The following is a 17,310-nucleotide window of genomic DNA, read 5'->3' on the forward strand; positions in this document are numbered from 1 at the left end:
GACAGAGAATAAAGCCTCTGGGGAATTGCACGAATTAGACAACTCAGATGCAGTAGAAGTTCCCAAAGTTAAAGATTGCTCAAAGTTAAAATAGGATTATTTTAAAAGCTGAAAACATAGAAATAAAAATAAAAAATTCAGGCTATTGTTTTCTTAGTTACCACAAGGCGTTTTCACACCAGATGCTTTCTCCACTCCCAGCTGTGTTTGGTTCATTCCATATCATTTATTTTTGGTATCTGCATTACAACCATGAAATTTGTTGCACATCTGCAGATTTGAAGGTGAGTGGTTGCTAGAGAATTTATTGTAGCTTTTATAAACCTTGACTATCATACATAATAAGAATTGCAGTAATACATCAGATCCTTATTAATTGCCAAGATACCACTCATCAAAAAATCTGTTCCAGTCAATCCATGGAATAAAGTTTATTTCCTGTCAAAAAGCTAAAGCTGCTAAACAAAAGTAGGAAGCTAAACATTAATGAAAACACAATACGTTTTTAACTGTGAGGCACATGCACTCGCAGTCAAACACAGCTCTCAGTTCCACATGTTTGAGTCAGCTGAAATGGAAACTGTTGCTCTCAAGTGTCAGCATATACTGCGCTCTGGTTAAATTTTACCAGCCTTGTCAGCACGAAGAAAACCTTCTTGTGGCAGGATTTCACTTCACATCTTCTGTAGAAAGCTATTTACATCTGAAAACCATTCCTATTTACATTGGAAAGCACTCCTCCTCCTGTACTGCTCCAAATTAAGGGATAAGATTGCAACTTGGAACCGGAACCCTGGAAGTAGTTCACTTCTTTATTTGAGTTCATAACCTACTAATGTTACAGGTGATGCAAAATGGAAGTTTAGACATACTCCTTGTTGCTTATGATCGTCTCAGTGTTCCTGGAATACATGTGTGGCTGAGGAGCTGCCTGGCCTGCTGAATATCCGTATTTGTTGGTTCTGTAAAGTAAGGAAAAAAAAGATACAAATAAGAAGTATTAGACACATGTTCATAGTTTAGATACTTAGGAAGTTACTCATTTAGGTCTATATCAAACCCCTCGATAGCACACTCTTCACAAAGGTGCAGCTGTCTATTGTTCTCATCGGTCTGGTAGCTAAGTGGAAAGACAAGGGCTCCCTGACAGGCAGCACAGCCATCTCTCTCATAACCAACACCACACTCTGGATTCCTAATTCACCTGTGCTCTTCCTCAAGGCATTTCAGTCAAGGTCTTAAAGCAGAAGAGAACCTAGCCCTCAATGCCCTTGTGCAAGCTCCAGGTTTTAATACAGGAATCAAGATGATGAGAAAAAAACAAGTATCTTCAGCCAATCCCTTCAGCTGTCATTCGTCATGTTGAACTTCTATTTCATATGTCTGTTCTACCTGATTTTCAGGACATTTCAGGACATCCGGTACTTTGTATTAAAATACGGTGAACAAGATCTAAAGTCCAATGTGGCTGATGAAATATTACCATAAAACTGAAATGGTTTCAGATTAGGCAGTGGAGTATCAGAGGAGCGCTCACTTACTATGTGTTTTGACATAATCTTCAAAGATTAAATATAGCAGCAGTGAGCATGCTTCCTCCTTCCATGTTATCAGCCTCTCAAGCTTAGCCAGTACAACCTCCAAGCCATTTGAGTTCTTCTGAGTAGACATGAACCTCTGCTATTTTTGCAATCTCATCCCTCTTCTTCAGAAAGGGACCTTCTGTTTGTGTCAATAATTTAAGATTGAAAAAAAGTCCAGGGAAGATTAAATATTGAGGCCAGAAGTCTCAGCTTTTCTGCTGAGACTTTTCTGCAACAAGACATTTCCATAAAGAACAAGAAAAAAAACCCATGTTTCTAATGATCAGTTGGATGTGCTTTGGGAAGGAAATGCCATTACACTTTCTGCAAATTAAATGATGTTTGAATATTTTAATCACAGTGAGTATTGTAGAGAAACTGGATTAAAATACACTATATTCTTTGAAATACTTTTGCCAATAGACAGTTCACTCTTTCACTGCACATTTTCACTTAGAAATATAAGCAGTACCCAGAAATACCAAACACAAGTTATAGGGACTACTGATGGTGAAGTATCAACAAGTATACTGTGCAAGTGTTTGGTGTAGCATCCCCTGCCATCACAAGTCTGTGACAGCCCATAGTACTGCTGTACTGTATATGGCTACATATTTATACAAGAGGGTGAGAGAGAGAGAGGGAGAAAAGTGCACAGTAATTTACAGCTACTGTTTCGACTGACAAACCCAAGATTACCTGTAATTCTGTTTTTCCTTCCCTTTGCATGAACAGGTCAGTAAGATCCCACCAAGGATATAAAGAATAGAACCAGTCCAGCCTAAGTATAGAGCTTCTCCCAGTTCATACCTGAAACATGAAAGATTTTATGGAAACAGCTTATAACAGGATCACAAAGCCATTATTTTAGGCTGAGCCATAAGGTTCACAAATCATGCAAAGAAACAAATTCTAGTCCGCATAGAAATCAGCCAACTGAAAGGTACATCAGCAGAGAACAGAGAATAGACCTGGCTTTGTGTCTGCTCAGTAAAACTCTTACTTGTATATTTAAGTGCTCTGCTAAACTAGTGATAGTACAGAAAGCGTGAAGCTACATTAAGATAAGTAGCAATAAATAATTGCATATATTTAACAAATTGTTGATAATAAATAATAATAACATACCTTCTGTGCCATCCACAACACTTATTTTTCCCTTTTATTGGCTGTGCCACTGAAGCAATTTTGTGAAACGGAATGAATCAGACCTTACTGTCTGTCCTGAGAAAAGGCTAACCATAGGAATCAGTTTTCTATGGGCATGATGCTAGGTGACCTACAAGTAGCTGTTTGTATAGGGCTAGTTTTCAAACTTAGGTATCCTAAAGAATATTTGGCACCCTCTGTGGTTGTATGGCTGAAATCCATGTATGAGTGTCCCAGGGTGAAAAAGAATAGTTCCCCATTTTGCTGTGCAAAACTATACCTTTCAGGAAACCCCCCAGTCCAGTCCAAAAAATTAATTAATAATGAATTTGTCCCAAAGACTAGACACAAGTGAGTCTGGAAAAGTCTGGCAGGAGTTTCACAAAAAGAGGAAAACAAGTTTTGTATTTGAAGACTATAGGCACAATACACCTGTACCTCTGTAGTCTGAGGTACCCACTATAAGGGTAAAATAAGTGTTATGAGCTGTATTGAAAGTACACTGCAACCAGAGATTTGTGTTTTCTTTCCACTTGTAAACACAAAATCATCATTTAAAAGTGTTGAAGCTTCTGACTCCAGAATTCATTGCTAACAGGAGGGCTTCGGAGGTTCACAGACGTTCCCTGCTCTCCATGTTCTCATTGCACGTTGGAGCTGCAAGGTCTCCACTGGTTTAGGTGCTTTCTAAACACACGGTGGGGAGATAGTCACTATCTCAAAAAAAAAGCAGTGCAAGCTGCTGAAGGAATACAGGAACAGCCAGGGAGCGTTGCCCAGTGTCTGAAATAGTCTCTGCTCACCAGTAAACTACAGACAGGAATGCTGTAGATGCCATCCCCAAGGAAAGTATATAGAAGGGATCTGCAGGAGAACTTAGGTTGCCTTCACAACTGTATGAGAAACTCCCCTAAGAATTAGCAGAGGTTAACTTCACTAGTTTGCTGAAGTCAGACAAAAAAAAATGCTATCTGAAAAACTGGATTTCCCAGTCTCTTAAGAGTGAAGATTAATACTGGCCTGCAATTGAATTTAACTGTCTCTCAGAGTCCATGTCTGGCTTTACCAGTGACCAAAGTTAATTCACCAAGAACCGCTCAGAGAATCAATAGCTTAAACATGAAGTTTGGATATTAAAAAAAAAGATTTCTTCAGCTACTGAATGCAAACAATCTGGTAACTGATTAACAGTCATTGATGTTGAAGCCCAAAAGCTATAGCAGATAACTATAAAACTCACTAACTATCCCACTAACTGAAATTCCTTATCAACATTTTTTTTTCAGTTCCCTAATGTATTTATTACCCTTCATATAGTTCTCTGAAGAGGATATAAAACAACAAGTAAGTGCACAAGTGCAATTTCTTTGTAAGTGCTTCATTGAAAACACCGGGAAAACTGACAAACAACTAAAGCAATTGCTTAAAGTACTTTGATTCATCACAAAGCACTTCACCTCTGACTTTTCTGAACTGATTCCCAGGTGGAAAATTACAAAACACTTCAAATATGATCCTAGCAACTAGAGATTTATAGTTTACTGATCTATGAATTATATACTAGACAGAGGTACTAACAAATTAGAGGTCTCATGTTCCACAGTATGTTTCCATCTCCTTTTCCCCTTCTCTGAAGGAGAGGCCTGGTGACCTCTACCCTTGTTCCTTTACAAGGGCACCTTGATAAAGTGCCATAAGCTGCCATTTGGTTTTGACAACCATTGCTTTTACATCAGACAAGAGTAAGGGCTTTTATACCTTGAAACTTGTTTGTGTGCAACTGTACTAGCTGACAGTCCCCCAAATTTTGCCTCATTTTATTCATAAGGCAAACAAATGTTGAGACAATACATAGACAAGCAGTACATTTCTCTGCAGGTCACCAGTACACAGCTCAAGCTGCTTTCTGGACAATTTTCCCATGCTTGTATATGTGAGGCAATTTATCCTAGCCATATCTAGAATTTTGTACCTCTTTTGGTCTAAATGCTGAAGAAAATTAGGACTTGTACCTTTTTTTCTTCGTCTTGAGATTTGCACTTAATTGAGTCTCAAAAGAAAATGTAAACATAGTACAAAACCCGCATGGATGTGGGGTTAATATTCCTCACGTTTACTAACTCTTCCAGAAGACAACTCTCCTCTCTCCCCACCAACATCTCTGACGTAAAAAGATTCCCCGAAGACAATTTTTTTCCTCCTGCAAGACTGTATAATGGTATCCATCCAGGTTCTGAGACTCTGGAGCAGCTGGGATTAGTGCAAGTTTCTAACACATGATGGAGTTTGGTACGACAGATCCATTAACTTACTTGGTTCCAGCATACAGTGGGTCAAAAAACTGAGCAGTAATGATTGCAGCATACCAAGAAACAGCCACCATGGAGCAGAGACCTACACGAAAAAGTTTAAAAAGCACACAGGTGAGTGATTCCTTTAATGGTTGTACCAGCTTTAAACTAAGAACAAGTTAATTTCATTTAATCTGGCTGTGAAAGCAACACAAAGTACTGATAGCATTCTCATTTCAGCCTTGATATTACCTCCTAAAATGAAAAGAAATCCTCCTGTGACAGCAAACTTCATTTTTCCATCCTCATCGCTCAACCCAATGTTTGTGCACTTCAAACCAAAGAGTGAGACTACTGTAGCTAGGAATCCCAGAAGGATGGAAGTAATCATCAAGGCACGGCATGCCTGAATATGAGCTAACACAGAAAAAGAGAAAACAAATCAGGATCTATACAAAAATGACATTGATCTTGTGCTGAAAAAGTAAAAGTGATTAGAAGGACTGACAAAATCAACAGGTGCAGTAATAAAATAAGTGAATCTTGTCCAACTTTGTCATATGGTTCATAGAAGCCTCCAAACCTGAGCGCGTTCAGCCTTCAAGTAAATCAGATTTCAGAGTTGAACAGCAGGTGCTAGCCAAGGTGTGTGGGGCTCAGGCATTACAGAGGAACTGGAAAAATGTACCAGTTTTGCTGCTTCCAGGGAGAGATAGGAAAGAATGTGCTTGAGTTAGCAGTTCACTTCAAACTCTGAATCAGTGTAACAAACAGGAGGCAAGTGGGTCCAAGAGCTGTAGCACTCCTCTCCTCCCTAAGACATACTCCTGTGGAGAGCTTACAGCTCCCGTGGGCACGTTAGGGAATTTGGTATGCTGACAAGTCTGTATTGCTTAAGGTCACAGTCTTCACATTTAGGTATCAATTGCACAAAAACCTAGACAAGATTATTAATCAGCCTAAGAAGAAAGATCAAACAGAGACTTCGGTCTCCTCTAAAATGGCATTGTGCACTTGGCAGGTTCCAGCTCGAGTGGCATTTCGGCACCTTTGTTGTGAGATAAACATGCCAAGCGTCACCAATCCGGCAGGTCACAACTGCTAACTTTGTTGGACTTGATGATCTTAAAGTTCTTTTCCAACCTAAATGACTCTAAAATTCTAACCACACATCAGAAGGGTCAGAACTGGACTGCAACTGGACACTGGCTTTGTTGATGCCAACATTCTTCTTGCTCCCTGATCACCTCCCCAGTCTTCCATGATAACCTGTTGGCCAGGTCTGTAGCAGAGTGAGCCCGTAACTCTCCAAACAACAAAAATCAAAGAGAGAAACAGGAGGCAAAGTGATATTCACACACTGACTCAGTGGGCTGTATTGCCTAATGTGGCTTAAGAGTATTGATCCTGCAAGCTTGAGAGTTATCAAAAATAGTAATAAGCAGTCGTGAAATAAATTAAAGGATATTAAAGGATAAAATCACTTGAGAAATTAATGCTTCATTAAGCACTAATTTTAAAAATTTTATGGAAAAAATACAGAGAGTAAAAAAAGTGAAAATACCTCTCAAAATACCATTAATGCCTCAAAGTTTTTGCCTGCAGAAGGTACTGTTAGGACAAGCACTCAACAATGCTGCTTTCTAGTTTGGGGTCTTACACCACGGCACCAGGAATCACCCATAGCAGGGTCCAACAACTTACATTTCAGGTCCTGCAGTGTTAGATGGGACTCCCCATCTTTCCAGGACACACAAGCATATCCTCAGGCTAACTGCTTGCAAGCCAATGGCTGTATTATTTTAACAGTAGAAATTTCATACCATTGTACTACAATACAATAACCTCAACAGCCTTAACTGAGGGCCTTGCTTCACAGTTAAGAAAGCTCAATTTGTTGTTGTGTTTATTTTTAAAATTAGCTTATTTGACAAGATACAAAGGCAGTTCATTTTATTAGTCAGTACTGATTGTAAGAGATTATGCCCAAAACCTATCATTGGAAGAAACAATTATGGAACATGAAAAAGAAGAAAGAAAAAAAAAAAAAGAGTATGAAAAGCATTTGGCAAACAGATCTATCAAATGTTTGACTTAGTTGTGACTAGATAGATAGTGCTAGCTATACAGAGTAGCCAGTCATGGTTTCAATCGTACAATATTGCTTTTAAAAAGATCCTCACTTCAAATGTTTGTGAGTTAGACTAATGGTTTACTGAACTCAAAAGTGTTAAATCTGTCTAAAAGAACCAAGTCTGATATTTTCCATATATAAACGAAAAATCAGAGGTATTCCACATAGCTCAGTTGCCAATAAGGAAACCTCCGTGGAAAATCTTTATGATCCTTTTGATGAGAGGTAACAAAGACACTTTTGTTTTTTCTCTTCCCCTCCCACCAATCCCTGACATCTTAGCAACAGTTTCAGCTAAGTTTTAAACAGCAACTTGAACCACGCCTAAACTGATAATGATAATTTTTAGTCTGCCTTTGCTCACATCTGCCAGTACTATAGACATTTCTTAGAAGTCCCACTGTTTACTCGGTCCTCATTATTACCAAGCCCATTTTCTTCCTCTTTCTTGCTTTGCCCAGCTGTCCTTTTCCACTTTTAACACAATTCAGTGTCTTCTAACTTCTTTTTTTCAGTTTTCCTTTCTAAAAATGTTTTTTCTCTACAATTTTGCAAGTTGTTTTTCCCTTTCCCCTGCCTATGTCCCTCAAATACACTGCTGTCTTCTCAACCACAGAACCGATCTCCTTTTCAATAGATCAAATTCACTTCAGGGCCTGGCCCAGTCATTTACGTTCTGTCTGGCCCCATTTATTTTTTCCTTCCTGCTGACTCCATGTTGTTATCTGCAGTTCTTTAGGAGCCCTCCTGTTGCTTGCCTTTTGTTCTCTTCGGCTTTAGCACATCGCGATGCTCTTTTCTGACCCCCGCCAGTTTCTTTGAAAGCCACTTTTTCCTGGGCAGCTCCATGATGCTGCCCTGCAGCCCCACTGCCCACATCTGCACACCCTCTCAGAGGCAGCACCTCATGTCAATCCATCACTGACAAGATGCCGCCTGCAGTCAGTGGCAAACCAGCCCTTGAACTGTTTTTTACAAGAACCAAATAAAATCCCAGAATCATTAAGGCTGGCAAAGACCTCTGGGATCCTGGAGCCCAGCTGTTCACCCAGCACTGCCAGTGCACACTGACAGAAACGCTCTGCAGAGGATAATGTCCCATGGATATGATCCGGCTATTACTTACTCTAAGAAGTTTAAAAAGGGTTATGTGCCTCTTAATACACACATGTACTGTAAAAGCAGTTGTTAGATAAGACTGAAAAATGAAAATAATAGATTATTGCCTAAATACTGTACACAGACAGCTTCAGAGAATTGCTATGCTAGTGTCAGAGCTGGTCAACAACATCCCTTTATTTCAGACTGAGAGAGAAAGTGAATTTAATACCTCATTCCCACTAATCCTATAGTACACATTCTTCAGATTAGGAGTATCCTCCTACCTATTTAGTTTAACCACCTCCCAGGGTATATTCAACTAGAAAGAAGGCATTTTTATTCTGGATAAGTATCTACATATTGAATTATTCAAGATTAATAAAAAAATAGCTTCACTATCTATAAACATGCTTACTATCCACAGAATATTGCCTTAGTGGGACATTTGAGGACAATCCACAATTCTGCTGAAGACTGATACAGAGGACAGGAACCAGCAGATTTAAATTTCTTGATATTTAGAACCACATCCCAAAAGACATTAGTTAACAAGCCCTGACAGGTATATTAATTTATAACATATACTCCTTGTATAACTTATAACGTTATAATATGTATAACATATACTTACTGTATTTCTTGGATTGCCTACAATTTTCAGTCTCAATGCACAAAACCCACTACCACTTCTCAGCTGTAAATAGTATTTCCTGCTATATGAAAAAACTCCAGCTGCAGTACATTAGCTATGAAGTATTTCAAAAGAAGGCCTATACAATAATTCAAAATAAATAAACAATTAAAAAATGTCTCCTACTAATTCCTCCCACAAGATGCTAGAGAAGAGATTACACCATACTTAAAATGCCTATTAAAATAAACGCTTGATCAACCGACTTCATTTGCCGTATTTTATAGCCTCTCCTAAAATGCCTGACACATTCTGCTGCTTAAGAGATTTTTATTACTTCAACCCACAAAGTCCTTCTTGGCCAGTTATTTTCAAGCACTACCAGATCACCAAAACAAAAGCCATAGTCCTTTTTGCCAATAAACTTTTAAGCAATATGAACAAGGCTGCGCAAAGTCACATACCAGGCAGTTTAAGCAAAGAGTCAAATTCCTTGCAGTTGGATACTCCAGTGCTGTCTTCTACACAGCTCTTCCACAGGTTTTCATAGAACGTAGACGTTGTGATCACACTACCATGTATACTGGAGACTTTCCAGTAATTATTTGGCAAAGTAGCTCCAATAACTGCCAACCCACCCAAGCACAAGAGAAGACCAACAATTTCCAAGGCAGCAGTCATGCTTGTGAGTAGTAACAGTTAAGTATCCTTATAATTAGATTACAACCAAGTGAAGCCTTTCAGAAGCCTCCTTGGTGTTTTATCTCTGCGTTTCACTCCAAAATGAGTCTACCTTTGCTCTTTGCTCAACCCCAGAGATAAGGCTTGCTGGGCATGACAATAAGAAGTGGGAGCAGTTCATAATAAAGATATTAGCGTGTAAAAAAAAATGACAATATTAATTCTTTTTCTAATAGGAAGTGAAAAATGAGCCTCTTCTTTTTCTCAGCCTAGAAAGTCCAGTCAGTATATCTACAAAATACCTAATAAGAGTGACAGTATGCGGCAAATATTTTATTTTCTCTGAAGTCAACTAGATTTTACACTAGATTAAAATTGTTTGTAATTTTATTATTGATCTCAAAAAACTTTACTGTGTTATTTGCTTGAGGACTCAAACATAGAAAAGCTTGAGAACAGAAGCTTTATTCTGTTGCTAGAAAATTTAGCACATTTTTTTGAGTTATGGTCATAAGTAATCTGTAACAATAGTACTGCCAGCTTCCTTCAGGAAGGTTAAGTTTGTGGATAAGTGGTTTCCATTAATATTTTACTGTCTATTGATCTATACTTAAACACATTCAGTCTTAAAAATAGTGCCATTTACACTGTACAATTGTACAATGCATTACATTGTAATAATGTACATGTCATGGAAATTAAATATAAGGAAATGAAGGAGCGAGTGTGAGAGACCTATCTCAAAAGGAATAAAATGATGAAGAAAAACAGCTATAGGAACAATAATACATATCAGCCAATTGTATCTGCTTGCTAGAATATCTTAGTATTAAAAAAAAAGCTATTCTAGGCAAACAAGATGTTAAACTTGGTTTAGTTGCTACTGCTCTCAGCTAGACAGAATCATAGACACAATTCACATCACCACTAATGTTAATACTTTAAGGTATCCAAACAAGGTTAACCATCTCTTGCAGTGATAACCTGCTCTTATCTCCAGGAAATGGAGTCAGAGTTTCTTCATAAAATAATTCTGCTATGATGCAACATGGTAACAGATTCACAGCATTTACATAAGCACTACTAGAAAGATTAGCCTTTGAGAGAGTCACAACTTGCCCATAACAGGTATTTGGTTTTTTTTCAAAATTCACTGTCCACTTTGAACTGATGCCGTAGGTTGGTAAGTTCAGCTGCAAAAGGATATTACGGTGCCACTGTGACTTTTTTGCTCCCTTGGCAACCTAGAGGATCATTGCCACTGATTTAAACAAGACTATATCTGGCAGCACAAATCCTGTGATCCTGTGCAGGTCTGAACTTGCAATCTTTTAAGGAAACCAGACAGTGTGCGGTAAGAATTTGTCTTCTTGGGTGACTGTTACAAAATTCTCTTCTTCTGCTAAGTCACTGCAATTTGAAAAATGATGGTATAGTAAAATGAACACACTGTACCAGTACCCTGGAGTATGTTCATCCCATTAAAAGCCCTTCAAGAGTTTCAAATTAATTTATCCATACACTGGTGACTATGCTGATGACCTCAGCGATCACTTCTGCTGACAGTGCTTTCAAAGCTGAGATTAGTTGGGATCTTGAATCAAGTCTCACCAGATGTTATACTGCTGCCAGTGATAAAAATAAAAAATTGAAGAATATAGTGTTAAAAAAAATCTCTTCCTAATTAAGAATCTATTTCAATAAGCAGTCATAAAGCACACATATAAACAGAAAAGATTATACTGCATATTACAATGCATGAGCTTTTCCTATAGGGCACCAGGAATTTTACTCATTCCCTTCAGGAAGTCACCCTTCAATGTGTTAAAGAACATAGGGCAATTCTTCACTAAATTTCATAAACTGTGGTTTGGTGAGCAATGGGCAGAACAGCCAGTGCTACTCTACAGGAGGCTCTGGATCAGCAGCAAACAAGAGTTGGTGCTGACAGCTTCACATCCACACCTTCCACAGCTTGGGAGTTTGCCTTCGGGCTCGCTCTAACCCGGTCAGGTGAACTGAATGCTGTCAATGGCTGAATTTTGGAACTGCGCTCCTGGAGCACGTTCCCCTGCTTTGCCTCATCCACAAGGAAACCAATTTGCATGTTCCAAGACCACAAACCAGACCAGGTGCAGTAAATGGAAAATTCATTATAAAAGTGCACTCCTAAGTAAAATGCTTACATAGACATGCCAAGGTATGACCATATACGATCATAGCAACATATGACCAAGGAGAGAAATTGCTCCTAATCCCTCTGGTATTATCCCAACAGAGCACATTTGTGTGTAATATGGTTGAGAGAGAGCTTACAGGCAGAAATAGTAGTTTTTAAAATCAGATTACCCAATACAACTGGGGAAAAGGTACTGACAATATGAAAAACCTGAGTGCTTGATCAACATGAGCTGCACCTCACTTTCAAGACCCAGGAATGCTGACTGAGCACAGCAAGCAGAGAAACAGCCCTGCAACAGATGACAATTACTCCGCAAGCACCACATGATGTGCCTTGGCGTGAGGAACCTGTGCTGATTTTAGGGGACATGCAGTTCTTTGAATAGTTGAAGATGATCCACTGACCCCTGCCAAGCAGGGGTCCAGTCTTCCAATTATGGAGGCCACTGGAAGGGAGGGAAGAGAATCCCTAGGAGGTGACTGCTGCAGCTCACCAGGAACTCTTCTCTTCCTGGGGGATATTTTCTTTCCATGTTGGGTGTAGTGAAACTTCACTAAAAAAAAAAAGGAGGCTGTCCTGCATCCCTACATTGACTCCGCTTGTCTCCATAACAGGGCTGTAACATCTGCTTCTCCCTGTTACACAAGTCAAGGCAGAGCTGCCACACCATCGTAAGCATCCATGCCATCTCACTACGAGAACTGAAGGATTGCTGGCCCCGTCTCATCACTCTAATTTCCATAAATCATACTTAAGTTTCTAAATGAAACTTAGACATCCTGCTGTTTACATAGAGGAAGCCCTAGAGAGGAGCAGAATGGATACCAGGATTGTATGAAAAGCTGACATTGCCTCTGATGCAATGAGTAGTGTTTTTAAAATCCTTAGAAGTATATGATTAGCCTTCTTTTGAGGCTACAGATTCTGGCCTCATTACAGGATGTTGATACTTATTCTTAAAGTGGCACCATTGATAAGAAGGTAAAAGGCCATCAAATGTGCTGAATCTTGAGAGTTCACTCTTGAGAGTTAAACTCTCAAACTTTAGAGATCTGTCTCAGGCAGCTCTGACTCCAGGAAAGTCCATATCTGTGTCAAGAAAAACAAGGTTCTTAGTCTGCGAGACATGGTATTTTGAAGTTTTGACCACTGTGCATCAAGAATAAATCAGCTGGAAAGAGTCCAGACAAACAGTAATGACAATAATCAGGGATCTATAAAGCAGGGAAGACTGGAAGAAATTATTTCATTAACATCATGCATAAAGTGACTGCACAAAACTGAAAGTTGTAAAGGAATAAACAGAAGATTCTGTTTAAAAGAGAAAGCTTAACAAAATACCAGGCTGCACTGTTAGTATTTCTACACTCACTTTTTTGAGGAAAGATCTTCAGTGTTAGTTCCTCACAGTCCTTTACCGTAAAAATGGTATTTAAAGAAAGATGTCTTTAGAATTTAGAACAATTCAAACAAATACTTTTCAGTCCCTACAGAGACATTTCTTCTCTTTCTAGTTAGAGACAAGCTACCCTGCTAGTATGGTCTACTCTAGAAAACACAAAAGCACCAGTGGCACAGATGTATTTTAATCTAAACCAGCCTCTGGGAAATTCCAGGACAAATACACAGGTTTAGCACAAAGTATCCAACAAGTTCTGGATTATCTATTTGTCTCACACCAAAGCATAAACAAACACCAGTGCTCATTGAACTATGATCTGCTTGTATTTAAGCATTAGGCTGAGTGAAAGAACACTATTTCTTCCAAAACAATTTTAAAAAAAAATCTTAGATTTGTTGTATATCACTTATATCTCTCTGTCAACACAACAAAGATGGCAACAAAGCCACAGCAGTGACTGAGCTGAATTGCAGGTTGAAGGATACAGGTTTCACAGGGGCCCTTTAACCTGTCTGCAGCCACTACAGGATTTGTCCACACCAGACCTTCTGTGACAACTGCACTATGTGCCACCCCACTGCGCTAACATGCTGTCCAGAAACAAGGAACAAAACTACATCCCTGGATTTTATAAACATGCCATGCACACTTACTGTCTGAACTCAACATGTACAGAAATTTCTTGCACTCTACTGATCCAAGAGCAGTTGCTGCACAGTCCATCCAAAGACCTTCAGAAACCCAGTCTGCAGTGACCAGCTCTGTCGCAGTGTCCAAAACTTTCCATCTGTTGGACATGGTAGTAACAAGTAAAGTGGTGAATCCTGCTAAAGTCAGCAGCAATGCACAGATCTGTAGAGAAGATGATGCCATTCTTCCAGCAGAAGTTGTCTTCAAAGAAACCTCCCAAGATTCCTGATATTAGAAACCTGTTGAAACAGTTTATACCCACAGAGTAAATGGAATTACCTTTACATAAGGAGTTATCTACAGGGAACTGTAGAACTGGAATCTAAATCTCATCAAATAATTGGAATACTTAAATATTCTATGACATTGAGTATGTTTTTTAGGAAAACATTTATTACTGCACATGTTTACCACAAAAAAGTACCAACAGAGCAAAACCAGAGGATCTGACTGAGGAATTCTCTACTTTAAATTTGCAATGTTTCATCCGTTCTTTACTTGTTTGCTAACTCAAAATTCTTTTAAAATTGGGACAATCAACTGCAATTATGCATCTCCCAATTACAATACCAATCAATACAAATTTAAAGCAAGATAAATTTTGATACTCACGTCTATGGTCTGCCCGTTTCATCTACCCTCCTATGAGGCACTGGTGTCAGCACTTTGTGAGGACCAGTTTGATCAACCAAGTGGAAGTTTCATACTCTTTAGGACCTTTGCTCCCATTCTAAAAATCAAGGACCCAGGGCCAAAGCTCTGCCTGACTTGCACAAAGCTCTGGCATGGCTTTTCGCTACAGCGAAGTGTCAGCAAAAGGGAAAATTAGAGCAAAATCACCTAAGTTAGTACCAAAGATGCTCAGATTAACCTGGCACCCACTGGCATATAATTTGCTTTGTCAGTGCCACACACCATCAGACCACAAAGCACTACAGAAATATAGTATTACAACTTTCACAGTGGTTGTTTCACTTGAAATTTTTTATGCATTTGTTTTAGGTTGCAGCCCACACCATGAAGAAATATGCAGACAGCTACCTTTCCACTGGTTCACATTAACAAATAAAACTGTCTGTGGTTGCAGCCATGCACCCTGACAGGACAGACCTCCCGGCCAAAGGAGGTCTGGCTGCCTGGGACAGCTCTGCAACCACTTTGCTGCTGTTCTTCCTCCTCTCTTTGCCTTCCTCTGCCCCAAGATGCCACTCTCACTCACCCCTTCCTGACCCTGCTGCTACCACACAAACCCCATAGGACTATCCAGCTAACAATTTATTCTGACACCACATCCATCCTCTTTCAACCTGTACTACGGACACCCAACCCTTCAGGACTTGATTGTACCAGCTGTCATGCGCTGTCATGTTTATAGGTGCGAGGTGATGGCACCACTGATAGCAAATATGCTTTGCAACTGTCCAAAGGAGAATGACTATAAACCAAAACCAAATAAATACACAAAGTCCAGAGCATCATCCCTCACAAAGTGCACATATATAACTAAGAGCTGTAATGTGATAAAAACAAGCCCTGGGGGAGCAAAACCATTATTAACATTAAAAACATCTTAACATTAACAACAGTGAAAACGCATGTGGTCTGAACATCAGGCAGGAAGGGTTAACAAAGAAAAATATCTAAGTCACTTAAACAAACAATTTACTTCTGATAAGGTGGTAATTTTTGGAAGCAAAAATGAGTGGTAGAAGTGTTGAAACTGAAAAGTTAAAAAATTCTTTTACTTCTTTTTCATTTGTTTACATCAAAAACCAGAGAAAAAACATTGGTTACAACACTGATTTCATTTGCATATGTATATATACATTTCTAATACCAGCACTTTATAGCTTTGAACCTGCTGATCACTCCTTAGTTCAAGTAAATTCTGAGGCTGACCCATGGCCACCAGCATAATCAGAGAGAGATAAAATGCAGATTTGAATACAGTACTAAACCACTTAGAGCAGTTTCCCACCACAGCTCACAAAGGTTTTCTCTGGTCAGAGTCTGACCTTAAGTTGAGAAGGCAAACTCTTTCACTACTACATAGGAAAAGAAAAAAAAAGGCGGAGCAATGTTAATTCGTTTCCTCCCCACTTAAAAAGAATTTGACTTCATGACTTTGCTCCTGAAGTTGTCATAACTTTTTAAGAACCTAATCAGGCTCATAACCACTTGCAATTACAAGATGCAGATCACTTTCACATTGCTATTAACTTTCCCTTCACACAGTGAACTATAGAATAACTTGGGCTGGAAGGGGCCATACTGATGCCAATCTTCTGCTAAAGCACAGCCTCAGTGCTGGATCAGGTCACCCAAGCTTTTCCAGCCAATGGAGTGGCCTCCGGGACTGGAAACTGCACAGCTGCTCTCCCGTGGAGCATGTTCCTCACACCCACGGGGAACTTTTCCTGCTGCAATACGTGACTGCTGCCTCTCGCCCTCTCCATACAAGCTTGAGATAAACCACTGTTTATTCAGCTGCTTGATTTTGGAGGCTCTGCCCTCTGGTCTCTGGCGGCCCAGGCGTGACTGGCATGTACAGCGCTTGGTTGTCCCATGGGTATCTCTATGGCAACACAGATAACCAGGAAGGCACACATAGCTTCTGGAAACCTACAAGTTATTTGCAAAGCAGAAACCTGTTCTCTTTTCTATTTTAATTTCAGGAGGGTGTCGGTGTGGACAGGGGACTGCTCCCTGCCAACACACCTTTCCAGCCCTGCGGAGCTCAGCTGGCATGGAGATGGTGCCAGGAACAGCAGCAGAGTGCCAGAGAGCAGGAGCCCCAGCCAGCAGCAAGGGAACCACAAGGCACCTGGGGCACCTGCTCAAGCATGCATGGGGAATCACAGGATTATAGAATCATCAAGGTTGGAAGAGACCTTTAAGATCTTCCAGTCCAACTGTCCACCCAGTGCTACCACTGTAACCCATAAACCACTAAAACACATCGGCCAGTGCCAGATGCAGACTCCTCTTGAGCACCTCCAGGGGTGACTCCACCACCTCCCTGGGAAACCAATTCCAGTGCCCGACCACCCCAACGGGGAAAAATTTTTTTCTAGTATCTAATCTGAATCTCCTCTGTCTCAGTTTTTGTCCTCTTCACTGCAGGTGCGGCAGAAAAGATGGGTCCTGCAGCACTGCAACCTCCTCTCAGGTGGTCATAGAGAGCAATGAGGTCACACCTGCACCCCCTCTTCTCAAGACTAAACCAACCCAGCTCCCTTAAGCTGTTCCTCATAATACAAGTTTTCTAGATCTTTCACGAGCCTTGTTGCCCTTCAGTGGACCCACTCCAACACCTCAAACTCCTCTTTAAAGTGATGGGCCAAAAACTGAACGTAGTACTTGAGGTACAGGCTCACCAATGCTGAGTACAGGGGGATGATCACTTCTCTAGTACTGCTGGGTACATTATTATTGATACAGATACAGGGAAAAGCCTGGGAGAAGG

General features: G+C 39.9%; 1 protein-coding gene across 2 annotated transcripts; it reads right to left on the bottom strand.

Moving 5' to 3' along the window:
* Positions 1-402: 402 nt before the first annotated feature.
* Positions 403-15,262, bottom strand: LOC103763406 (claudin-15). 2 transcript variants are annotated; one of them, XM_008930169.4, is made up of 6 exons: positions 14,457-15,262; positions 13,808-14,083; positions 5,276-5,440; positions 5,045-5,126; positions 2,283-2,393; positions 403-962 (listed from the first exon to the last, which is right to left on the bottom strand). In XM_008930169.4, exons 2-6 carry the CDS (start codon positions 14,025-14,027, stop codon positions 863-865), a joined length of 678 nt encoding a protein of 225 aa, XP_008928417.1. In that variant the 5' UTR covers positions 14,028-14,083; positions 14,457-15,262; the 3' UTR covers positions 403-862. The 2 variants fall into 2 exon arrangements, with proteins under 2 accessions (XP_008928417.1, XP_017938628.1); XM_018083139.2 differs by lacking the exons at positions 13,808-14,083; positions 14,457-15,262 and adding an exon at positions 9,354-9,665.
* Between the last annotated feature and the right edge of the window lie 2,048 nt (positions 15,263-17,310).

This window comes from Manacus vitellinus, unplaced genomic scaffold, assembly GCF_001715985.3.
Source record: "Manacus vitellinus isolate BGI_N305 unplaced genomic scaffold, ASM171598v3 scaffold_60_pilon, whole genome shotgun sequence".
In the NCBI taxonomy this organism is placed as follows: Eukaryota; Metazoa; Chordata; class Aves; order Passeriformes; family Pipridae; genus Manacus; species Manacus vitellinus.

Bases quoted from the DNA above. Each gene is read 5' to 3' on its own strand.
- LOC103763406 (XM_008930169.4), bottom strand. From the start codon at position 14,027: ATGGCATCATCTTCTCTACAGATCTGTGCATTGCTGCTGACTTTAGCA. The intron at 5,127-5,275 runs GTAATATCAAGG...TTTTTCGTGTAG, and splicing joins ATTTCTTTTCATTTTAGGAG to GTCTCTGCTCCATGGTGGCT. The intron at 963-2,282 runs GTAATCTTGGGT...CTTACTTTACAG, and splicing joins AAGGAAAAACAGAATTACAG to AACCAACAAATACGGATATT.